Source organism: Leuciscus leuciscus, assembly GCF_965113295.1.
Source record: "Leuciscus leuciscus genome assembly, chromosome: 24".
Classification (NCBI taxonomy): Eukaryota; Metazoa; Chordata; class Actinopteri; order Cypriniformes; family Leuciscidae; genus Leuciscus; species Leuciscus leuciscus.
Window position 1 is genome coordinate 31,114,056 of NC_138723.1, and position 26,527 is coordinate 31,140,582.

At 39.3% G+C, this 26,527-nt stretch overlaps 1 protein-coding gene across 1 annotated transcript in view; it reads right to left on the reverse strand.

Annotated features, from left to right (window-relative positions):
• Window positions 1–26,527, reverse strand: part of unc5cb (unc-5 netrin receptor Cb) — a 208,799-nt gene that overhangs the window by 36,471 nt on the left and 145,801 nt on the right. The window contains exons 5-7 of the mRNA XM_082158619.1: window positions 9,970–10,150; window positions 5,967–6,134; window positions 5,472–5,636 (exon numbers count right to left, since the gene is read on the reverse strand). Of these exons, the coding sequence (XP_082014745.1) occupies window positions 5,472–5,636; window positions 5,967–6,134; window positions 9,970–10,150 (514 nt within the window). The remainder of the gene's footprint in view (window positions 1–5,471; window positions 5,637–5,966; window positions 6,135–9,969; window positions 10,151–26,527) is intronic.

A 26,527-nucleotide genomic window follows, 5' to 3' on the forward strand; every position in this document is an offset into this window, starting at 1 on the left:
GAGAGAGAGAGAGAGAGAGAGAGAGAGAGAGAGAGAGACAGAGAGAGAGAGAGAGAGACAGAGAGAGAGAGAGACACAGAGAGTGTTTGTGAGAGAGAGAGAGAGAGACAGACACAGAGAGAGAGAGACACAGAGAGAGAGAGAGACAGAGAGAGAGAGAGACACAGAGAGTGTTTGTGAGAGAGAGAGAGAGAGACAGACACAGAGAGAGAGAGAGAGAGAGAGAGAGAGAGACAGAGAGAGAGACAGAGAGAGACAGACGAGTGAAGGGAGGATTAGCAGATAAACACGGGACGCTTCAGAAGAGGGAAACGTTTCGTTTCAAATCTCCTCTGGCCTTCTCAACCTCTGCATGTATAATCAATGCCGAACAGCAGAGAATCCAGTTACTGTTTACTGGAGGCGCTGAACAGAAAAACACGACTTCTACATCTGTAACGGAAACAGATCCCCATCCTGACCACAGCTGGAACACTTCGGATTTTCCCACCGATTTGTTGGAGCCTTTTTTTATCCTTTACTCCCAGTGATGGAGCGTAACAAAGCATTGACCCATTACTATATAGACTACTGTCTAAAAAGATCAATTATGTTAACAAATTATACATAATTTAAAAAAGCTCTAAAGGTTTAAGGGCCCCATTTTAACAAACTAAGCTCATGGTCTAAAGCGCAAGTTCACTTAGGGCGTGAATAGCTTATAGCTTTTGCTAGTTTAACAATGGGGGAAATGGTCGGTGCTCCCGGCGCATGGTCTAAAAGGGTCGTCTCTATTCTCTTAATGAGAAATGGGTGTGTTTTGGGATTTACGTGCGTTAAACCAATCAGAGTCTCATCTCCCATTCCCTTTAAATGCCAGTTGCGCTCGCGCCATGACGGATTCGCTATTTACATGACGGAGTTTGAAACGGATCTGCTCGTGCGCGAGGTAAAAGTGCACAAGCAGATCATCTACGGGACAAGCCGGATTCACCATATTTTTATGTACACAATAATAATCTTACATTGCAATCCTTCTATTTCAAATATTTGGCATGTTTGTGTGCTGCTGTGCGTCCCTGTGTGTGTAATAAGCAGAGTGTGTGTGCGTTGTGGACCCGCCTATAGGCGACATTACTGATGCGCTCTTTAAATAACAAAAAAAAAATTGTGCCATTGACTTTAGAGCAGGTCTCAGTTGGTCTCAGTCTATTTCAGTTCCTCAAAATAGCAACGCTCCAACAATGCTCCTGAACACACACTCGTTCTCAGACCAGCAGGTCATGGGCGCACAAATGAGCTGTTTAAACAACGTGTCGCAGGACGTGAAAATGATAACCGCGTCAGGCTGAAACTAGCAAAACACACTTGCGTCGCGCTTGGTGTAAGATAGGGCCCTAAGTGTCAATCTACGGTGTCTGTTTTACGATATAGATGCTCCAGCAACAGTAATATTGTGATTTGTGTAAAATCCCAACATGCAAAATCAAAACAGGACTTCATAACTTTGTTATGAAATAGTGATCACAAGATAAATACAATCCATCGCATTTGGGTAAAATGGGAAACTGCACTTTTTTTTGTCCACAATAGTATTAAATCCACTAAATATTGTTTATGTCAGATTTGGTCTGAACGTTTTGCAGTCTGAGTTTATGTTCTGAAACGCCATGATCGTATACATTAGACTCTCACAAACAAATGAGAGAAAAAAAGTGTGTGTGCTTTTATTTTTGGAAACGTTTACTTTTAATACATTACATAAAAACATATCGTTCCTCGTTATTTCGGACTGAAAAAGAGCGTTTTTTTTCTGATTCGTGAACGAGTTGATTCTGCTGAGTTGGTTCACAAATCACACTGAATGATTCATTCGTGAGTCGGACTGATTCAGTCGCTCAGTTGTTTGTGAACTAAATCTGCTGTAAAAAGTTAAAAAAATTAAGCCCACTGAAATGCTTAAATGTGGACGTCGGTCGGTTCATCGGTTTTACTTTTAAAACTCAAGTAAAAATCAAGTACTTTTAGTAAAACTGAGTTTATAACGAGTTTAAAAGTTACGTTAATGAGTTTATTTAGTTCAAATGAGTTTATAAACGTATTCATACTCACTTAGTCATATTGTGTTTTTTACAAGACTGAGTAAATTATGACAGATCAATAATTTTTAGGTCAACTGTCCCTTTATAATGAATGAGCACCGAAGAATATTTTCTGTTTTCCCACTTGCATGCGTTTAAAACATCATCTGGAAGAGTTAAAGAATCATAAAACTGCTTCTCAACACATAATATTTGCCTTCACTAGGAAAACAGCTGAGAAAGTCTGAGTGTGAGTGTCTGTGATTTTCCTCTCTGTGACTCCTATGGATTTTAAAATAGGGTCCAAATCATAGTAATCACAGACGAGGAGCAATTATAAAACTTTCTGTAAGTACGATATAATCCCTTATCATTATTTTAAATATAGCTGCTGAACGCTGGCCTGCGAGTGGAGTCATTACATCCAGGATCACATCACACAGGCTATATTTACACTGCGGCCGACGTGACCGACAGTCACATATTGTTTCTCCAACATCAACATCCATTTCAACGTAATCTGTTAGATGACAACAGCTCTTCTGACGAGAGAAAACATCAGATCAGAGGCAGTAGTGGACAGGAGGACACTGCAGAGATCCAGGAGAAGTATATAAACATCCTTACACAGAAATGGGTAAGATAAGTATGAAAGCTTGTTTCCACCTTGGAATAAAAAAATATAAAGGGTAATTGCAACGTCTTATCTCCCAATTCTGACATTTTTTCTCAGCATTTTGAGATATAAACTTGGAATTGTGAGAAAAAAAGTCTGAATTTTGAGATATAAACTTGGAATTGTGGGAAAAAAGTCTGAATTTTGAGATATAAACATGGAATTGTGGGAAAAAAGTCTGGATTTTGAGATATAAACTTGGAATTGTGGGAAAAAAGTCTGAATTTTGAGATATAAACATGGAATTGTGGAAAAAAAGTCTGGATTTTGAGATATAAACTCAGAATTGTGAGGGGAAATTTTTTTTAATTTTGAGATATAAACTAGTAATTGTGTTAATAGTGACAAACTCAGAATTATGAGGGAAAAAAACTTGTAATTGTGAGCAAAAAACTTGTAATTGTGAGCAAAAAACTTGTAATTGTGAGCAAAAAACTGAATTGTGAGAAACTCAGAATTATCTTTTTTGTTTTTTATTCAGTGTTGGAAACAAGCTTCCATAGATAAGACCTGTTTTCAAATGAACGAATGAAGTTTATTTTTAATATTCTATTGTTTCGTCTAATTTTAACCAAAAACCTCAGTATATTTGTTAGATTTGAAGAAAACAGACGGTGAGTTAAAAATAAACTTAATTCAAGACACAAAACAGGACTCAATTGCTCTGATAAGAAACCGAAACAAAAACACAGCATTTATGCAGTGAAAGACAGATGGAGAGCTAGAAACGCTCTCTGAGGTGTGATCTGGGATTTCTGGATGCTGAAAAAGAAAGGTGTGTGTGTGGAGAGCCTGTATCACACTGCAAAATAATGCTTTTATTACTTAGTATTTTTGTCTTGTTTCCAGTCCAAATATCAAACATTTCTTAAATCAAGACGCATTTACTAAAGTTGTAAAATGACATAAGATATTAAGTCTTGTTTTCTGGGGGAATTAATCAAAATTAAGCGAGTTTTTGCTTAAAACAAGCAAAATGATCTGCCAATGGGGTGAGAAAAATAATCTCGTTTCGGTTTCAATTAACATTATTTTTCTTACCCCACTGGTAGATAATTTAGCTTTTTTTAAAGGAACCATAATTATGTAAGAAATGTATTTCAATTAATCATAAAATGGCCCTGATATGTCACTAGACATTAAGAAATCATGTTCATTTCAAATACTTATATCACTGACAACAGTAGTCCGGCCAGGATATTGTCATTTAAAAAGTGAAGTTGCAGCCCTCAACTGATGTTGATGTTGTCATCTTGTGTTTTGGCCTGAAGCTCCACCCTCCACCTATCTACCAATCACGAAGTCAGTAGTGTTTCGCCATCCGGGTTAGAGTCCTGCATGGGTTCGGGTACCCGCGGGTGAATTTTGCTCAAACGGGTGAAAAATATCCAACTGTGTCGGATACGGGTGCGGGTCGGGTCGGACACGGGGGAAACACGGGTCTAAACACGGGTTTAAAACAATCACATGCAAACGTAAAAATATATGCATATTTTTAGGAACACATCTACAAAAATATGCCTGTATTTCAAGTTGATAAAATAATTTAAAATCCACATCAGTTTATTTGTGCCCACGCGCCACGCCCTCCCAGGATCTATAACGTTACCTAGGCTCTATAACGTTACCTAGGCTACTTCTTTCACTTTGAAAAATTCCTCATAACCGCGCGCGCGATCTGCTTGCAGTCGTCGAGATGGATGCTGAGGAGTTGAAGAAAAGAATAGCTAGTGGAGATTGTAAAGTTGTTGACAATACGTCATCAAAAGGCAAGTCCAGTGTGTGGGAGAAATTTGGAGTTATCTGAAGGAAACAATATTGTGCTGCATGCATTTTCGTGTTGGATAGCCGCAAATGTGGAACTTCATCGCAGAGGAAGCACGCAGATAACTGTGGTAACAAACCAAGCAGTTCTATCGAACAGTATTTTTCAAATTTAACACTGTTCAGTATGTGTGGTGTGCAGGGCGTGTTTGAACCCATAATTGTCAGATGTAGGCTAGACGAAATTGCGTGGCAGATATAGTGTTGTAGCCGCGTCTGTTACTCAGTTTTGTGGTAACGTTAGCCATGTTCTTCATACCGGCTTTTTGACAGCTTCGGCTGAAGTTGTCCTTGTGTTAATTGTCGTTATAACTTCTGTATGACCTGGCAATAAACATTTTTGTAATTGTGTCTATAATGTGATTGGCTAAACTGATTTTATTTCGGGTGCGGGTCGGGTGTCGGTTCTATTTTAAGCGGGTCGGGTCGGGTGCGGATTTTAATTAGTGCTGTTGACGGATAACGGGTCGGATGCGGTTTGAAGCACTGCGGGTACGGGCGGGTGCGGATTTACAAAATCGGACCCGTGCAGGACTCTGATCCGGGTTGCCAGCTCTGCTCTAGTTACCACAGCTACGGAGCAGCCTACGTTCCTGCTGGATCCTGCAGCCTATCTGGCAACCTCGAGTCAGGGGGGAGGGGGAGGGGGAGGGGATACACCGCTCTACAGTAGTTTGAAAGTGCAGTACCAGTTTTGGCCACAATCTTACATACGGCTCCTTTAAGCATCAACTCACTTAATTTCGATTAATTCCCCCGGAAAACAGGACATAATATCTTCATTTTACTCATCTAGTAAATGCATCTTGATTTAAGAATTTGTAGATATTTTGACTGGAAACAAGACAAAAATGCTAAGTAAGAAAAGCATGCTTTGCAGTGAGAGCTGTAACTGTGAGGGAGACACTCACTCTGCATACAGAGCCCATCTGTGCAGTTCTTGGACTGGAGAACCGTTCCCTCGCAGTCCTTCCCACCGTTCTTAGGAGCCGGAGCGCTGCATTCCCGGCGTCTCCAGTGAGTGCACTCCGTCCCACACGGAGACCATTTACTCCACTCCGTCCACAGGCCGTCCACTGCATAAAGACACCAGAACACACTCATCAGTGTTCATGTTCATGACCAGAACATCTCTGGCCAGTCCATCACCATCCTTCTCAAGGGATTCAGATTTACACTACATGCTTACACAAAAAAAAATTGTAAGATAAGAATGAAAGCTTGTTTCTGCTTTGGAATGAAAAAATATAAAGGGTAATTGCGACTTTTTATCTTGCAATACTTTGACTGTCTGTCTATTCTTTTGTCAAAAATAATTTTGAGATAAAACTTGGAATTGTGAGAGAAAAAGTCAGAATTTTGAGATATAAAGAAACGTGAGTCTCGTTGTGTTTCTGAAGTGTTACCTGGACACAGCGGGTTACAGGCCAGTTTCTGGATGGCCACTCCGTCACAGATTGCTCCTCCGTTCAGCGGCGCCGGATTGGTGCAGCTCCTCGTCCTCTTCTGATAGCCACGCCCACAGCGACTGCTACACACCGACCACTCGGTCCACGTCGACCAGCCGCCGTTCACTACACACACACACACGGGGAAAAAGGCAGGAGACGTTTCTAAAACACCGTTTTCGTTTAAAAGCGCTCTCCGTCCACACCGGTGTTTTCCAAAACACTAAGTTCCCCTTTACAGCGCATGTGTAAACCCTCACACACGTTCACTGAGATGATACAGCCGGAAAATTAGATAATAAAGTTATCGCGCAATTCTTCTGTCAGGATTATTATATTTAGCAGAATATCTCAGCATTCACTGATGGTCCAGGACGCTCTCACTCATCATTATATGTCTGGTGTAAAACACAACCGCTCTCATGTTTTACCGCAGGACAGCAAATATGAGTAAACTCTGTCAGATCTGCAGGACTGTGATATGAAGAGTGTGTGAAGTAACATATTTTAGCAACAGTGTGAAAGTGAATCGCACATAACAGACACAATACTGGTATAAACATCAATATCTATTGGTGCAACACGGGTCACATGACTAAACTTACATCATCGTTTTTAAATACCTCCGTTTTCACATTTATCCACTTTGGAGAGTATTTTCAAAAAGCTTCGTTTTCATTCATAAAAACGGCGTCTCAGTGTGAGCGGAAGGACAAAACTGAGAGAAAGATGCGTTTTCAAACGAAACCGTATTAGCATGGACAAGGCCTCAAACACAAGGCCTCAAACACTCACTCGTTTATTCATTTGATGGAAAACAGAGTAAAAACAAACACACTCTTGATACCGTCGCTAAGACTCATGGGAGTGATGCGTACAGCAGCGCTGATTCCTCTTTCAATCAATCAGCGAGACACGATTGGAGAGGTTGAAGAGAGATATTGTCGCTTTGATACCGAAAGATTCTCAGTTTATCACAACAGCGAGTGATGAGCCCTTGAGTGGAAACCAGGAACGACACACTTGAAGGAATAATTCACCCCAAAATAAACTTTCTGTCATCATTCACTGCTCTAAACCTCCACGAGCTCATCTCTTCAGTGGAGCACAACAGCGGGATGCCTTTCTGGATAATGAAAGTGACTGAAGCCATGCGAACAAATCAAAACATAAGCGACATCCGAAAGACAGAATAAGAGTAAGTGCATTTTCTGTCATTAAATTGATGACTTTAATCACAGAAAATGTCATATTCTGTGATCGAGACTGTAGGGGTGCAACGATGCCCTCGTGTCATGATTCGATATATATCACGATACTGAACTCACGATACCATATTATTGCGATACTCCAAGACATATGATAAATGGTTAACAAAAAATGTGCTGGTGATTAAAATGCTAAATCTGATATTACAGTGTGTGTGTCAATGAATATGATGGACTTGGTGCTGAAACCCAATGAACAATAGAGACACCAGAATAACAATATTCATGATTCTGAAGATGAAAATACAGAATTATTTTAGACGAATCTAGTCACTGACTAGATATATGTAAAATAATGTAGGTCACTTTTTACACAAATATTCCCCCAGTGCATTATTTTACATTATATTCAACATTATATATAGTAGTTTCATGTAGTGCTGACAATAAAACAAATTTTTATTTTGGGTGAATTATACACAATACATATTGTTGCATTTTTGTATTGCGATATATTGTGACACGATATATATTGTGACACCCCTAATGGATTGTGGTTCACTTCTTGTGCGGATGAGCGGGATCACAGCGCTCCGGCCTGAACGAGGGATTAGGACCTTTTTGTCTCCAGAACTCCATCACAGATTTGTGCCCTTTTCCCAGTTACGCGTGAAGGTTTCCCGTCTCGCTCCTCGTGTGCAGTGATAACGGGAGTGTGTGTTAGTCCGGGTGAGTGTGTGTGGTTCAGCACGTCGTCAGTGAGAGATGGAGGAGAAACTCGACCCTGATGACATCATCAGCATCTCTCCACCCGAGAGCGGGAACTGAGAGAAGATTTGCTATGATGATCGATCTATCTATCTATCTATCTATCTATCTATCTATCTATCTATCTATCTATCTATCTATCTATCTATCTATCTATCTATCTATCTATCTATCTATCTATCTATCTATGTCTGTTGTTCTGTCTCTGTCTCTCTCTCTCCACACAGGGTGAATCGCTGTTCAAGGTGCTTATAATCACACCGGCTTCAGGATGAGAAAGAGAAGTCAGTGTTATTACAGCGGGGAAAGGGAGCATCTGTTGTGCAGATGTGGGGTTTGATCAGTGGGGAACAGTCAGAGATCGCAGCAGGTGTGTGTTGTGTTCACTTGTTGAAGAGCTCCTGAAAGACTCGTCTCTGCTTTACAGCGGCGGAGCACGTGCCGAGCTGCGACTTCACAACGGCAGAGTGTTGCGTTTGCCTTCGCCTTCAGGGCGGAAATTTACAACACTTAAAACACTCGCAACTTGTCAGCACGGTTTTCTGTTCTTAAGAGGAAAATGTTCCAGCTCCAGGGAATATAACGGCAAGATCCGACCAAGGGAACTTCAGACGGACTGTGGCGCGCTAAAGAAAACACAAGCTACTACAGCCTAAAATAATAATTATTATTATTATTATTATAATGCAAGAGTTTGCTTCAGTCTTTGAGTTATGACAAATTCTAATGAAATTGTGTTAAACCAGAACTTAATAATGGAGCATAAACAAAATGAAAAAGTGTGTTTTGTGGCCCTGGAACCAATTAATCTGATCTATCTCAGTTCAAATAAACACAGAGTGTAAATGTAATGAACAAGATGGCATTCGCGCAGTCATTGCTCGTTACACACTAACAGGTCTTTTCCTTCACTAAAAAAACATAAAATAACACTTAATTTCAACATTTATTCTCCAGTCCAATACAACTGGGAACTAGAAATCCACTGCCCAATTTCCAAAGTTCTCAAGACAATTTCATGAAGTTACTACAACTAATCACAAACAAATACATTTACACAGGGCCTTTACATTTGCCAAATATATAACTTTTTGTTATTAAAAAATAAACAAGCAAGCTTACACTAGGTGAGAAAAAGTAATCCAAAAGAAACGTAACATTACTTTCCATAAAGTTACCTTTTTTAATGGAGTAACGCAATATATGTAATGCTTTACTTTTAAAAGTATCTTTCCCTAAAACTGGTTTTTACTTTGCAAATAAAAAACCCAAACCTGTTTTCTCTGCTCCCATGAAACTTCCATATATTGCAACATTTGGACCAAGCTCTTTGTCACTAACATTTACATATTTTATTTCGGCTTTGTTTCAATTAACAGAAATGTTTTTAATAGTGTTAGTTAACGATAATAACCCTGCGCTGACTACACTATCATCTACTGAAAGCAGAGACTGAAAGCAGAGATCGTGCAGGATTTAAAACATAGACTGTAAATAAATATGGATGTAGTGTGTGTGACGTCACCCGTGGGTTTCAGAAGAGCGTTTCTTAAGCCCAAAGTGGGCGGAGCCGGCCGTCGCCATCATGGCCGCGCGTCACTCCCGGATAAACGGCAATGTGCAGCGAGGCGAATTAGCTGAGGTAGTGACATCAGCTAGTAGTGACATCAGCGGCAATCTACCTGTCACTCAAGTGGCCACGCCCTTAATTATGCAGAACTCTAAGGCTTAATATAATTTTATTTATTTTTTTTACCCCCTCACAGTTTTCATGAAGGGCAAAATTAGCTTTATAGACCAAAACCACTTTTTGCACCAGGCTGTAAACGTTTTTTTCTGCTGTAAAGTTGGCCATTTTAACATGGGGGTTTTATGGGATTGACTCTCTTTAGGAGCCCTCTAGTGGCCAGTGGATGAGCTGCAGTTTAAGACTGGAAGGTTGCCGCTTGATTTAAACGCTCACTTCTGACCACGTTCAGACGTACCGTAGACGATGACAGTGGCCGTTGTGCTTCTCCGTTTGGCCACGATGTTCTTGGCCACGCAGGTGTAGTTGGCGGTGTCCGACAGACGGGCCTGTTTGATGATCAGGTTGTGGTCGATGGTGATGTAGAAGTTTCTGTCGTCCGCGGGGTCGATGATCTCCTCGTTTTTCAGCCACTCCACCTGCAAACACACACAGGGTTTAGACACACGAGCGCCTGGAGGAACAGACGTTAATCCGGTCTGAATCCATAAATCAGGGTGACAGATTTAAAAGGCAGGTTTCCTCTTATTTCCCTCTTACGTTTCAATAAATTTTGTGTCATGGCAGAAGTGTTGATGTGTGTGAAAACGGCTCCATAAAACGTCAATATCGATGACATTTTCTCTTTATGTCCACTTGACAAACTCATGCAGGCCGACGGGAAGTAAATACTGTTTCTCTAAAGTGCTTTCAGGCTCTTTGACCTTTTATTACGAATTTCCCGTTTCCAAATGGCCTCGATATTGAACCTGAGGTCACATCTGCAGAGAAAGGGACCGTTTTAAAGCTATATGACTGTAAATCATGCAGATCATCCTCTCGGTTTTGGCAAGAAGGAACGGCAGATGATCAAACGCTCTCCTTTCACTGGTCTCAGGAGAGCACTTGGACAGACCTGAGATCAGCACGATTGGCCAATCACAGGTCATTTTGAGGTTTATGAAAGGATGCATGACTCTTTTCACAGTAGACGGGATTAAAACACTCTTGCAAGCGCCTAAAACACCCTAGTTATCACACAGCAATGCACTACAAGCTTTGCAGAGAGTCAAACCGGAGCTAAAATCATCATCAAATGAGCTAAAATGCATAATAAACAACTCAAAGACACACTGGCGGGGAGGAGGCGTCTGAATTCTGTGGAAAATTAAGACGGAGAATGATAAATTATTTCTCATAATTTGATTTATGCTGGCTCTAAAAATAACTTCCGACTTGATGGCTTCCTGCTCTCATTAAAGGTCTCGTCTGCTGATAAAAAACAAAGTATTGCATATGATGTGCAATTTTCCTTTTTATTGCCTTCCATTACTGTTTGTTAATATTTAATGAGTTGGACGTCGTGCGGGTGAGTGGTTAAGGCCGAGCGGTCCTGCGGTGTTCGGATGTAATCAGCGGACGGATCCATTCAGAACTGAAGCAACAAGACGAAATGCAAAAGCTGCTGTTCGACAGTGCAAATGGAATTCAATTGAGTTGATGTTGCTTTATCATACAATCCTGTGATGTAATCAGCAAAATGGTGCCATTGAGAGGGATTGAGAAGACACAAAAATCAATGAGGATTACCCACAAATCCACTGGGCCCTCGGCTTGCCAAGGTGATTATATGTGGCCCTCAAATTACTAAAGCAAACAGGCAAACAAAACCAAAGCATGCGTCTCAGACGGCCATCAGTGTGTGTTTCTGGCAGATGTGTGTTTCCCGCTGCGCTGGCGAGGCTGCTGGTTCTGCCGTCGACCCCGAGAGACGCTCGTTTACTGTGTTGGGCTATTCAGTTAATGAACAAATCTCAGGAAAACATGCCTAGATCATATTTCACGCTAAAATCAAGACAAAACTATATAAAATTATGTTTTGCATGAAGAGAATCATGCTTTTGTGCATTAATTTATGACATGTATTTCATGACAATTAAGCAGATGCACAAAAATGGTCTATATTAATTATGCATTATTTAAATTGTAAATAATGATGATGATAATAAATTAATAAATTAATATTTTGTTAATGTGGGAAAAAATTTTTTATTTAAATTTAAATTGCAAATAATAATAATAATAATATATATTTTTTTTATAATTTATATTTTATTGTCTTTCTCACAATATGAAACTTACAGAATAACAGGGCAAACACAACCGATACTTTAGGACAGTCACAAGAAGTTTTCCTTGAATGCCCCTGTTGATAATACAATTGTTTTTGAACATGAAAAAAAAAAATAATAATAATAATAATAATAATAATATAAAAAAAATATATATATAAAAAAACCTAGAATAAACATTGTAGCTTAGCACCAGGGTATGGTATGTATTACTCTTACTGACAATCCCTGTATAGTAAAAATACTTTCCTCATCCTTCTGCATGGTACATTAAAAAGGTGTTCATACACATTCAGCCCTTACCACAAGTCCCTAAACAAAGTCCAATCTATGTTGCCTAATATATTTAAGCCATCCTCTCCAGATATTGTTAAATTTATCGACTTCCAATCTAATGTACGCAGTTAGCTTTTCCATATTATAAATGCCAAGCATTACATCAAACCATTCTTCCACTTTAGGCACCAAATCACTTCGCCATCTTCTGGTTATTGCTTTCCTACTAGCTAACAATATAATAATAATATTAATAATAATAAGCTTTCAAATGAAATAAACCATATTTCATGGTACATTCAAGAGAAAACAATATAAGAGTTGTGCATGAGAATAATGAAGCTTATTTCCATTATGACATTTATTTCATGACATTTAAGCATACATTTTCTCAAATTTGTATTATTATACTGCACAAAAAACAATTGTTTATAATCATAATAATAATACATTATTTAAATAGTAAATAATAATAATAATCATAATGGTACTTTTACTGTTAATGTGGGAAAACAATGCATTATTTAAATTCCAAATAATAATAATAATAATATTAATAATATTAATAAAAACAACAACAACAAAAGCTTCTTCAAATCAAATAATAATAATTACTGTATTGTTGTTGTGGAAAAAATAATGTATCATTTGAATTTTAAATAATAATTTTATTATTAATAACAACAACAACGTCAATAACAAAACCAATAAAACCTTCTTCAAACCAATTAAACATAATAATAATAATAATAATTGTATTGCTAATGTGGGAAAAAGAATGCATTATTTAAATTCCAAATAATAATAATATTCGAAAAGTTGTGATTATTATAAAGGAACTGATCACTGATAATTGCACTGATAAATCCTTTAATTCACGCTGATGTGAATACACGACCCGTGTCAGAGTAGCTGACCGGCTTCACGAGCTGCACTCTCGATCCTCTGCAGAAGAACAGTGAACACATCTACTGTTTCCTAACGGTAAACGAGGAGCTGACGAGTGCATCTGACGCTCGGTTACCAGGAAACTAGACAGTGAATCAGACAGATATTGGGTTCCCTAAAGTGATTTCCCACTCCCTGTGTTTACAGCGTAGAGTGCCGGGCATCATGGGTGAAGGCAGAGCAGAGCCACAGCGTTTCAGACCAGTGTAATCATGAGCGCTGGTGACTGAGAGCAAAGAAAGGTGCAGGTGAACCACTGAAACTCTTCAAAACGCTCACGCCGGTCAAGAGCTGCACCAAACCAGACCGATCACACTCACATCCACTGCTCGCCTTCATTTATGAGATACTCTGAGTCACGGGAGCATGTCTGACAGCAGTCACTGCAAATGTTCTCACTGCAGAAATGACTTCAGCTTTAATATGATGTACTTAAATAACCAGTAAGAGTACTTATTTATATATATACAGGGTTTTTCCTGCATAGAGAATTATGAGGCGGCCGCCTTCGTCAAATTTCGTGCCGCCTCCGGCTCTCGACAAAACTCGGACAGACAGTCATGGTCAGATACACTTTTTCCACCGTGACGGTTCTGTTGCGGTTACTGCTTGTGTCCATTCTCAAACCGTATAGTGCTGCGCGGTCCGCGGGTCAAGTAGCCTAATAAAAAAACATTCCATTCCAATTATTCGAGGGTGGATGACAGATATAATGTGTTGAGTTTAATAAAGACACGGAACTCTCATCACGCTGAAACGCAATGAACGTGCGTCACTCTTTCGTTTTCAACAACGTAATTCTCTTCAGGGAAAACAAATCAAGGAAAACATATCAGGACTCGACAATAACGCTTGTCCGGGACCATAGAATGTGTCCGGGACACGTGTGTTTTTTCTTTATTTGAAGGGAAAAGCGAGAGAGAATTGTAGCCCATCTGGACAAATGCCCTGATTAAAACAAATTTTAATATAAAAATATAACTAAGGAATCACCGAAAACGTGAGGATGATTCTGTTTTATTTCATTTAATGTAAGTAGGCTACTGACGGTAACAAAGTTGCGCTGTTGAGGCTCGCGCTGTTATTTATAACAGAGTTAAGAAACAATATATAGCCTAGGCTACACACGACCTGAGTGATGTTTTCCTGAATGCCATCAAGACTGAAACCGAGACTGATTTCACAACAGTTCAATAAACAAATAGTTAAAATTAAGTCACTTACATTTTAGACGCAATATTATTGTTCTGTTTCAGCAGCAAAAATAGTTCCAAACAAAGATCACCGCAGAACCATCGCGAATCTCACAGCAACACTCAGCCGTGTTTCATTACTGAATGATTCAGCGTTTTGAACGAATGGGTTGAGTCAAAGATTCAATTACCTATTCATAAACTGCCTCGTTCTGAATAAATCAGCCTTTTGAACGAATCGTTTGAATTAATGACTGAATGGCTCGCTCATTAAGACGGTCGCCTGCCGCCTCCTACTGGCGGTTTAGTTTCAAAGTATCATTATTTTCAACATTCCTTTTTTGTATATTCAAAAATATTTAAAATAATCTCATTTAATACAGTTATAATTTTTAAATGTAAAGTATTTAATTTGATTGGTAACAGCCTAGTGTCTTATTATTTTAATTGAATATATATTGATCAAATTTAAGAATTTGAAATGAGAAATGGAGAAAACATTTATGGAAAAAATGCCCTTTATAAAAGGTGCAAAAAATTATTCTGAGTGTTTTCAAACAGTGATGTAATGAAACATTGACAATTTAAGTTTAAAGGGAGTAAAGCCTCTGTTTAGGCTATTAAGGAAATGTAATTTTGCCAAAAGGAGAACTTTTATTTTAAATAAATATTTATTTTTAATTAGCCAAATTCAGTGTGATATGTTACCATCAAGGACTAATTCATGCATTTGCATTCATGCTTAACACTGAGAATATGAATAATTGTAATATGATGATCAGATGCAGATATCTAAATCAAAGATTATGGGCGGTTTGCAGGTGGATTATTTATTTTTAACAGTGGATTGGGGTGACTCAAAGTGCACCAGATTAATGAATTTATCTTTAAAATGTAAAAAATTTTCTTCAGGGGGAGCATGCCCCCGGACCCCCCTAGCGGTACCAAGCTCCACCCTCAAAAATAATGTGGGAAACACATTAGGCTATATTATGATTTACGAAAAATAAAATTTTTATTACCTTATTATTACATTATTAGGATTTTACCACCTCCGCCTCATTTTGAGCCAGGAAAAACCCTGATATATATATATATATATATATATATATATATATATATATATATATATATATATATATAGGGATGTAAATTTAACAATCAAATTCCCATAATCGATTGTAGGTCGAATTACCAATCAATTAATAGTTTAATCATTAACCTTAATCTGATGCAGGTTTTAAATCTTAGAGTTTGGCTTTACAGTGAATATAGGGAACATGACCAGTGCTTCTGACATTAAAGGTGCTCTATTTTCACAGCGTGAATAAATAACTGAAAATGTGATCTGTATAATCATCGTACATAACAGACTTGTGCCATATATCGTTAGCACAATACAAAAAGTATTGAAAAACAAAATGTATGTTTTAGTTAGAGTGCCACGTTTTGGGTTTGTAACTTCACAAAACATTAGTAAACCATGAAGATCACATATCTTTATTTGGTCTGAACGAGCCCAAACACAACATAAGACGACGCGTAGATCATGGAGTGGCATTGAAATGCTGCTTGGCTAAAGCTATAGGACTTCTGTCGCCATCATGATGACGTTTTTTTCCAACATCATTTGAAAGGTCAACCAATGGAAACGGGATCTTGGGTATAGTGGGTGGGGACTGTCGGTACACGATCCGTTTCACGCATGCGTAGTAGACGCAGTAGAAAACGCACATGCGCAAATGATAACATTTTTCAGAAGACCGACATTTCTGTATTAAAAATTCTTGTTTTTATTGGTTGTATGTGATATTCTAATTTTGTGAGATACTGAGTTTTGGGTTTTCTTTAGATATATGCCGTAGTAATCAAAATTAACACACATAATAGAACTATTTCGCATAGTGTCTAATGAATCAATATAATGTATGAGTTTCACGTTTTACATTTGAATTATTGAAATTGACAAACTTCCACAATATTCAAATTTTGTGAGACCTACCTGTGTTTACTTTGTGCATGTTATGGTTTATATGAGTTAGGAGATGCTTTTGTCCAAAGTGGCTTACAAATAAAAACTATACAAAGGTTCGCAATTAATAGCCTAATGAAAATACAATAATATACAAACCATAACTCATAATAACTATTTAATTTATGCTGAAAAGATGTCTTTAGGCCCCTTTTGAAAGACCCAAAACATCTCATATTGTAGTGTATGCGTGAAACGGATCGTGCAGGTGGAACGGATCGTGTACCGACAGGGACTATGGATGGGCATTTTTCAAAAATATTGTATTCGAATATTTGGGCTCATAAAAATCGAATATTCGTTTATTTAAATGACGTTTGACGATATTTTTTAAGTTTAAGTTTTTTTTTTTTTTTTTTACTTTGTCACTATTTCTGAACAAGCTTACAATTAGGCAATATACACATCAAGCTTACTATATATCTTAAGGTTATCTTTTAGTTGAAAACATTAAACAATACGTGTAAACAAAAACTATAAAGAACAAAAGCATTAAAGCTCAAGCAGCGCGAACGGAAAAAAGCGCTAATAAAGCAGTTATCGTACAGAACATGCCCTCGAGTCAGCATTACAGCAGCATTATCGTGTGTTTCACGCTAATAATAATGTCCACATGCTCGAGTGAGACACAAAGGCCTCGTTCACACTGTCAGTGAAGTGATGTTTCGCTCATACACAGATCGGATGTGTTCAATGACCGTGTAAACAGGGAAAAACGCACGCATTCGGATATTTCAGGCCTCATTCATATGTGGAAATAAATCAGATATAAATCAGATATGTGCCAATGCGACTGGCATGTTCACAGGCAGATCCGGTTTCCTGAGGCAACATCTCCGCGGTTTATGACGTTAAACCATTAAACGCGTGAGTCGCGCATCTGCAAATGTTTGGCGAACTTCGCATATAGCAGAGCTAGCATAGCACGAGGCCAAAGATAACGGTGTGCTAAGCGAAGTTTCTAAAAGCACTTGCGTTTTCTGTTCATAAACCCGTCTCCCTCAACGAAACTTAAAGGAAGTATGTGTCTCAAAATCATTCTGCTATCAGGAGATATCATGTCTGATCACTCTCTCACCTGCAGTCGGTAATGCTGTGATGGACAGCTGTCTCTCCTCAGACTGTGTTTGGATTTCATGTGATTTCTCATTGTGGTGGTGATATTATAATAACTCAGTTTCATTCATTAATTTGATTAAAAGTACTTCCATTTCGTAATATCCAAACTTCGCGAGGCAGGACGACATTATGTGATCAAACACAACGAACACGCTCCACAGCGCCACCCAGTGCATTTAATGATAACTCCGAGGTAGTGCTTGGGATTTATCATGGATTCACTGCATTAACTGCAAAGCAACGTAGTAAAATTCTAATAGTATTTTATTTTTCGAATAATAATTACAGATCGAAAATTGGAATATTTGTGCACGGCTCTAGTGGGGGACGATGTGAAGAGGCCAATCAGACAGTGTTTCACAGCTGGAGAGCGCTTGGATTGGTCCGATCGCTCTGATTGACAGGTCTTGATGTACATAGAATAAAAGCCTCAGTTGAAACAGCGCTGGAAGATCATCACTCGTCAACCACGATCTTACTACTAGTTTTTATTCTATGTACTTTTATTGTGGGAAGTAGTTCTTATGTTCAGTAAAATCACTTGTTTTTAGTTTTTTTTTTGTTGATTAATTATGTTTAGAAATAAACGACTAGCCGGCCTAATCCACTGCTTAATTGACCTTCAATAACTTTTATCGATTAAATTCTTATTGGCAATTAATTGATCATATTAATCAATAGTATATAGTGCTGGACAACGATTAATCACATCCAAAATAAAAGTTTGTGTTTACATAATATGTGTGTGTACTGTGTATAATTAATTTGTATATATAAATACACACACATGCATGTATATATTTAAGATGTATGTATATATATATATTCATATTTATATATATAAATATACAGTATATACACATGCAAATATTATATATAATATATACATGCATATGTGTGTGTATTTACATGTGTAATAATTACACACAGTACACACACACATATATTATGTAAACACACTTTTATTTTGGATGTGATTTATCATTGCATAATCATTGTTAATTTCATTTTAATTTCCTGCATTTGATTCTTGTATGGCCTCAGTACTCTAGCCCTGGTCTGGGATCAGTGAACTGGTCTTGACGGTCTAATGGCCGACGCTCAGGACTGAAGCTGTGAGCTCAACGGTTCCTCGATTAGCTGTTCGAGTGGGTGTCTGTGCTGAAGAATAATTACATATGTGCTATACATAGAGCTGAAGATCAGCCAATCCATACGCAGCTCAACACACGTGTGGTCTCTATTAAAGCACTCACACACACACACTCTCAGACGGGGGAACGTGTCTCTTTGGGTTTGGTCTTGTCATCCCAGCACTCACTGTCTGTTTCTCACTCCCACACACACGCTCGTTATTGTCTGATTGTCAGTGAGACGTTCAGAGCGATAATTGGCACATCTATTAACGGAAGGAAATTGCACGTCAGTCATCAGAAAGTGCTTCTATCTCTCTCGGAAAAGGTGTATAAAAATGAGAGAAAAGAAATCATATTTTCATATTATCTGATGTGTTCTGAAGGGGTGGGATTGAAAAAAAAACATTAAAAAAAAATCAAATACAGTAAAAATAGTGAAATATTATTCCAATGTAAATCATCTGTTTTCTATGTGAATATCTAGTAAAGTGTAATTTATTCCTGTGATCAAAGCTGAATTTTCAGCATCATTACTCCAGTCTTCAGTGTCACATGATCCTTCAGAAATCATTCTAATATGATGATTTGATGCTCAAGAAACATTTATGATTATTATCAGTGTTGAAAACAGTCGTGCTGCTTCATATCTGTGTGGAAACCGTCATATAAATGTGACTTTTGCTCAATCTAATGCATCCTTTGAGTAAAAGTATTCATTTCTTTTAGGGTTAGAGGTTTGAACATAATAATATAAATACTATAGGGAAGTGAGATATAGAAGAGAGAATCTGCACGTGTGATTTGAGGAAGGACCCGGCGTATAAAACACACACCAGCCGCTGACTCTGATTAGCAGCGACTCCTGCGCTCATATTCATGAAGGAAATTAATACAAGTGGTCATTATACAAATAGGCAGAAGCATTAGGAGCCAATTATTGTTTGTGGCTCCATCAAGAGAAGCTGACATCAATTTAATTTGAAGCAGCTGTGTGTGTGTGTGTGTGTGTGTGTGTGTGTGTGTGTGTGTGTGTGTGTGTGTGTGTGTGTGTGTGTGTGTGTGTGTGTGTGTGTGTGTGTGTGTGTGTGTGTGTGTGTGTGTGTGTGTTGGTTAGATGTCTCTATGTGATTGAACGCGGGTTGAGGATGAAGGAAAAACCTGCATTAATATTTAATGAAGCGCAGTAATTGCTTTAAATGATGGCAGTATTTAAATAATCTTCAGTCTGATCAGAACCGGGAGACGTCGGCAGATCGAGCGCATGTTTACCTCTGTATTCTCTTCATATGAACTGCACTAGTCGGTTGTTAAAAACTAGTCCTAATCTGAGCTTGACACAAATATAAAGCAGCGGATTGGAAACCAGCGGCTGCTACGATTCGAGATGAAAGAAGTCCAAAATATGAAAAGAAATAAAAACTCTTTCATAATCCTCAGATTCAGAGGCACGAACACAAATGCGCTGTTTCTGAATTATTCACATGCCAAAGACATTATTATGTTAATTGGGAACAGTTTCACAAAACAACAACTTTGTTTGAGTCGTGAGCAGCTCAGATCTGTTCCCTGGCTTTAAATAATAATGACATAACAACACACACAGAAATCAGCAGAGTTATTATTATTATTATTATTATTATTTCATGTGAGAAAGCCGACAGCTAAAGGCCAAACGACGCGTCTCTGAGTGAGTTCTGGGCGCCGAGGAAATACTGTCCAAACTCTTAGAAAACAGATCAAAAAAGATTTATATAGGTAGAGCCCCTTCACACACTAACTCACACACACACACACACACACACACACACACACACACACACACACACACACACACACACACACACACACACACACACACACACACACACACACACACACACACACACACACTTACTCACACACACTCACTTACTCACACACACTCACTTACTCACACACACTCACTCACACACACACTCACTCACACACACTTAAACACACACACACACACACACACACACACACACTCACTCACTCACTCTTGCACACTTAAACACACACACACACACACACACACACACACACACACTCACTCACTCACACACACAGAAACAGAGGTGATTAATAGCGTCGGCAGGTAAAGCATCATCCTCTCTGGACGTCCCGCACACATGCACAGATGTCCTGATTAACACTGAAGGTCGAGGGCACAGCGTGCGTGCGTCCGTGTGTGTGTGTGTGAGTGTGTGTGTGACTCGTCTCTAGATCTCACCTGGGTTTGTTTACCTCCCAGTCTCAAACATGCCATCAGCAACACAACACTGAGCTTCATTATATCACTATATTCATTATATCACTATCTTTATATCACTAAATTACACTTTACTGTATATTCACAGTTTTTTACCGTATTTTTGATCAAATAAATGCACAATTGGTGAGCATAAGAAACTTATTTCAGAACGGTAGTGTAGATTAATAATCCCAGCCATTATATCCACTATTAATCTTCATATGTTATCATATAACTGACCACAAACAAACTAAACTGCATAACTGCAACAAACACAGGTGTCCTGAACCCTGAATGGGGGAATTTTACAGAAATTGCTTTTTAAGGACTACAACAAACGGCTGGTAGAGACTACACAACATTCCTCCCGGGTTAGTGACATCACCAACCCTAGAATTTACATAAACCCCGCCCCCGGAACATGATTTATAGATGATCAAGACAGAATATGCTAATCAATGACTAGAAGATAACTACACATCAGCTTCATAAACTCATCAACTAACCATTCAGAAATGTCCTGTTGCTTCTACATGAGGTTAAAGGACATGAGCTGTTGAAGCTCCGCCCCCTGTGCCGGGAGCAGCAGCTCATTTGCATTTAAAGGGACACACACAAAACGGTGTGTTTTTGCTCACCCTCAAAAAGTGACAATTTTAACATGTTATATAAACATATCTGTGGGGTATTTTGAGCTAAAACTTCACACACACACTCTGGGGACATCAGAGACTTATTTTACATCTTGTGAAAAGGGCATTATACCACCCCTTTAAGGACAATAAAGTTAAATCAATACCCAAACATCTCATCCGCTCAAGTCAACACAGCAAAGGAGAATACAGAAGTTATGAAGGATCCGATCAATCTGAGGCATAAACAACGTATATGCAGAGAGAAAAATATGGAAATGTGTCCCAAATCAATATGAATACATATTAATAGATGAGAATCTGCCGGAAAGCACAGTAGTGTTTGTCCAACGGATGCAGAAACTAGACATTAAACCGGTTCAAACCGGCTCTGACCTCATTCCAGACTGGCTGTTTCTCTTCTACGTCTCAATCAAGGTGATCTTTACTGGTAATCGATCTGAGTTTACATGACAGACAGACTTAAACATCCACGAGCGGGGGAATGAGTCCACGTGATCTTCATCTGTGAGCTGCTTCTAAACTCATGGAAACGCATCTTCACAGGGGCTGTGTCGTTAGTTCATTAATATTGCATTTTGTTTATAATGAATGCATTCATTCTCCCTTCAGACATGCACTATAACAAACCCTAAAACTGAGGCTAATTAGATAGCGAATCACTAAAGAGTCGCAGACAAACGTGTGAAAAATATTCACCTTCCCACAGGAGCGATGACGTCTTTACCGTCTCACGTGTTTCTCCAAGACAGCAACGTCATCATAAAACTCTGCTTACTAAAGTCTCACTGTGAGCTCAAACTTTTCTCATCAAATTATCTGAGCAATAACATTCTCGTTTGCTCTCTCTGATTGATGGGTTTGTTTATGCCCAAGGTCAAAGGTCACGGACCGCATGCATCTCGGTCTCTGCGTTCTGTTCGGTCTCTCCGGAGACGCTTAAATTAAATTAAATGAAACGACCGCAGACGTGTTTCGACTCGCCCACACACACAGCCTTCTTCAGCACACGACCAACACTTAAAGCAAGACAAATGTGAAACTTGCATTATAAAGTTTACTGGAACTATATGTGGGCGCTCAGTTTTTTCTGTCATTTGGCAAAAAACCTTTGTGTTATTAAAGATAAAGTGCGTCACACAGGCTATTTAAGACTGTATAGGAGAGCGGGGGGGGGGGGGGAAGGGTAAAAGATGTTAAATTACTGAATACCTTAAAACACTCAACACCCCCAGAAGACATATATTTAAAATAAGGTCTTTCTTTTCTTTTTTAACCTTTTTTTCCCCCCCGTCTATTCTTATATTGTTGTTTATCTGGGTTTTATTTTCATTCATTCTATTATTTTTGTGGTCGACGTGTATTTTGTAAAATTTCTGTATGCAAGAAATAAAATAAAAAGACAGTATTGGACATGACTCGATGACAAATGCTAGACTAAGATGCTCTTCTCTGCTCATCAAATACATAAAACATGTGCCTTTAGTGTTTCTTCAGTAAAGAAAACACCAGTTCTTTATTAACCCTCGCATGGCAAACAAGCAGAGACGCTCCGAGCTGTGTGGGACAATTCGTTCACGATAGAGGCGGAGCTATGAGGTTTGACTGACAGTTTGAGATACGAGTTTCAGACACAAGCTCTTTTTAATAGTTTTCATTGGTTAAATATTTACAAAACCCACAGACGGATGGAAAGGGTGACCAATAGTTGTGACTTATGAAAAACTAAATGACGAGATTAGGATATACAGGTTTCAGTCTGGCAGTCATGATATATAAAATATATAATGAAAAAATAAAACAGATAATTCAAGATATTTAAAAAAAGAATAATAAATTAAATAACCATTAATATATTTATATATGTGTGTGTGACCCTGGATCACGTCACCAGTCTCGAGTCGCACGGGTATATCTGTGGCGATAGCAAACAATACATTGTATGGGTCAAAATTATCCATTTTTCTTTTATGCCAAAAATCAATGGGATATTAAGTAAAGATCATGTTCCATGAAGATATTTTGTAAATTTATCCATTTATATAAATTTCCATTTATTTGTGTGAGTGAATGCTGCACAATCGCCAACATAAATGCACAACTTTAAAGGAGATTTTCTCAATGTTTCAATTTTTTTGCACCCTCAAATTCCAGATTTTCATATAGTTGTATCTCGACCAAATATTGTCCAATCCTAACAAAAAAGTATAAATCTCAGTTTAAAAAAACTGACCCATGTGACTGGTTTTGTGGTCCAGGGTCACTCTATATATATATATATATATATATATATATATATATATATATATATTTTCACACATATACAAATTCACACGAATTCATGTCAATATCAAAATTCAAAGCGTGAATCCTAGTAAACAGTCGGTTATGTTTTAAGTGAACGTAAACCATTGAGAGAGTAAACGCATGTGTATCAGTATCAGTATCAGTATCAGTATCAGTATGTTAGATCGGTGCATTCGCTCTTAAAGTGACATCAGCCTAATATTCCTGATGTCTGTTTTTAATGTTAATCAAACAAAGGACAAAAATCACTCACTGCTCTCAACTGAATAACTTTAGTAACTTTAATAAGGATTAATTATTAAGGATGTTATAATTTATACAGTGAAGATTATGCAGTGTTATTTTACATGACTTACTTTATACTGGATACCAAGATGGCGGCGCGAGTACATCGCGAGGCTCGCGGTCTCTCCAGATTCTGCAATTTAGTAGTATTTTTCTTGCTCATTTCGGGTCTGTTCGTGCAGAACAGTTGTGCCTTAACATCGTACACCCAAGGTGAGCTTTTGGATATTGGTTTGCGAATTTCCGACAGTTTTATGGACAACCTTCGACTCCTTCCTGAGATCGCCAAAACACCCGGGGCTATGCACTCTGCCCGGCCGGGCGGAAGTGCTCGCAGGCGGCGTCGAGATCGTAAACAAAGGCGGGGGAAGCGCGGAGGACTAAGAGCTAAGCTAAAGCTAACACCACACCGGCTCTCTTTACCCAGCATTTTCCTTGCCAATGTACGGTCGCTGTTGAACAAAATGGAGGAGATTCGACTCAACATCACATACAGCAAGAGACTTTTGAACTGTAATGTTCTAATTTTCACGGAAACATGGTTAAACAGCGGAATACCGGACAACGCTATTGAGCTAGCGGGACGCCATACATTCCGGGCGGATAGAACATTAGATGGCTCCGGTAAGACCAGAGGTGGTGGATTGTGCATTTACATTAACAAAGCTTGGTGCACAAACTCTGCTATTGTTGGGAGACATTGTTCAGCTAACCTTGAGTTTCTCATGGTTAAATGTAGACCGTTTTATCTACCGCGGGAGTTCACTTCCACTATTATAACTGCAGCCTATATTCCCCCGGATGCTGATGCCAAGTTTGCTATGAAAGAACTTCACGCAGCCATCAGTAAACAACAGACCGTTCACCCGGAAGCTGCGTTTATTGTTGCGGGTGATTTTAATCATTCAAACTTAAAGTCAGTGCTACCGAAATTTCACCAGCATGTTTCCTGTCACACCAGAGGAAACAAAACCTTAGACCATGTTTACACAAACATGGCTGGAGCTTACGTCGCGACACCCCTCCCCCACCTGGGACAGTCAGATCACCTTTCTTTGTTCCTCACCCCCAAATATGCACCTCTCATCAATCGCGTGAAGCCATCAGTGAAGACCATCAAGGTGTGGCCTGTGGGGGCAGATTCCTCACTCCAGGAAAGGTTTCTACACACAGACTGGAGTATGTTTGCTTCTCAAGCCACCAGTGGCTCTCACACGGACATTGACTGCTACACCTCCTCTGTACTGGATTATATCAATACCACCATTGACAGTGTTACAACCCAGAAGCAGATCACCACATACCCAAATCAGAAGCCATGGATGAACAGGGAAGTGCGACTCCTATTGAAGACACGCAACACTGCCTTCAGATCAGGAGATGCACAAGCCTATAGCACATCCAGAGCAAATCTGAAAAGGGGCATCAAAGAGGCCAAGCACTGCTACAAGCTTAAGATAGAGGGACACTTTTCCAACGCTGACCCTCGGCGCATGTGGCAGGGCATTCAGGCCATCAGTGACTACAAACCCTCTCACTCCACCCCCGCAGCCACTGATGTCAACTTCCTGAACGAGCTAAATGACTTTTATGCTCGCTTTGAAAGAGACAACAGAGAAACTGCCACCAAGCTCAAATCCTCAGCTGACCACCCGCCGATCACACTCTCCTCCACAGATGTCTGCAATGCACTGAGCAGGATCAGCGCGCACAAGGCTGCTGGACCAGACAACATCCCTGGACGCGTACTCAGGGCATGTGCGGAGCAGCTCGCTGGGGTTTTTACAGACATTTTCAACCTGTCTCTTGCCCAAGCAGCTGTACCAACATGCTTTAAATGCACTTCCATTGTGCCAGTGCCAAAACACTCCAGCCCGAAGTGCCTTAACGACTACCGCCCTGTAGCACTCACACCCATCGTAATGAAGTGCTTTGAGCGGCTGGTCCTGGCACACCTAAAAGACTCTCTTCCATCCACATTGGACTCACACCAGTTTGCCTACCGTAGCAATAGGAGCACAGAGGATGCAGTTTCCATGGCACTGCACTCTGTGCTCACACATCTGGACAATAAGAACACTTATGCACGCATGCTGTTTGTTGACTTCAGCTCAGCATTCAACACTGTCATCCCAACTAAGTTAATAGCCAAACTTGGAGACCTGGGCATCAACACCTCCATGTGCAACTGGATTTTGGACTTTTTGACCAACAGACCCCAGAATGTTCGATCAGGCTCCAACTGCTCCACGTCCATCACACTCAACACTGGTGTACCACAGGGCTGTGTGCTAAGCCCGTTTCTCTACTCCCTCTTCACCTCCGACTGCAAGCCTGTGTACGGATCTAATTCCATCGTCAAGTTTGCGGACGACACTACGGTGATTGGTCTCATCAGCAACAACGATGAGACTGCCTATAGGGAGGAGATCAAGCACCTGGCCACATGGTGCACTGAAAATAA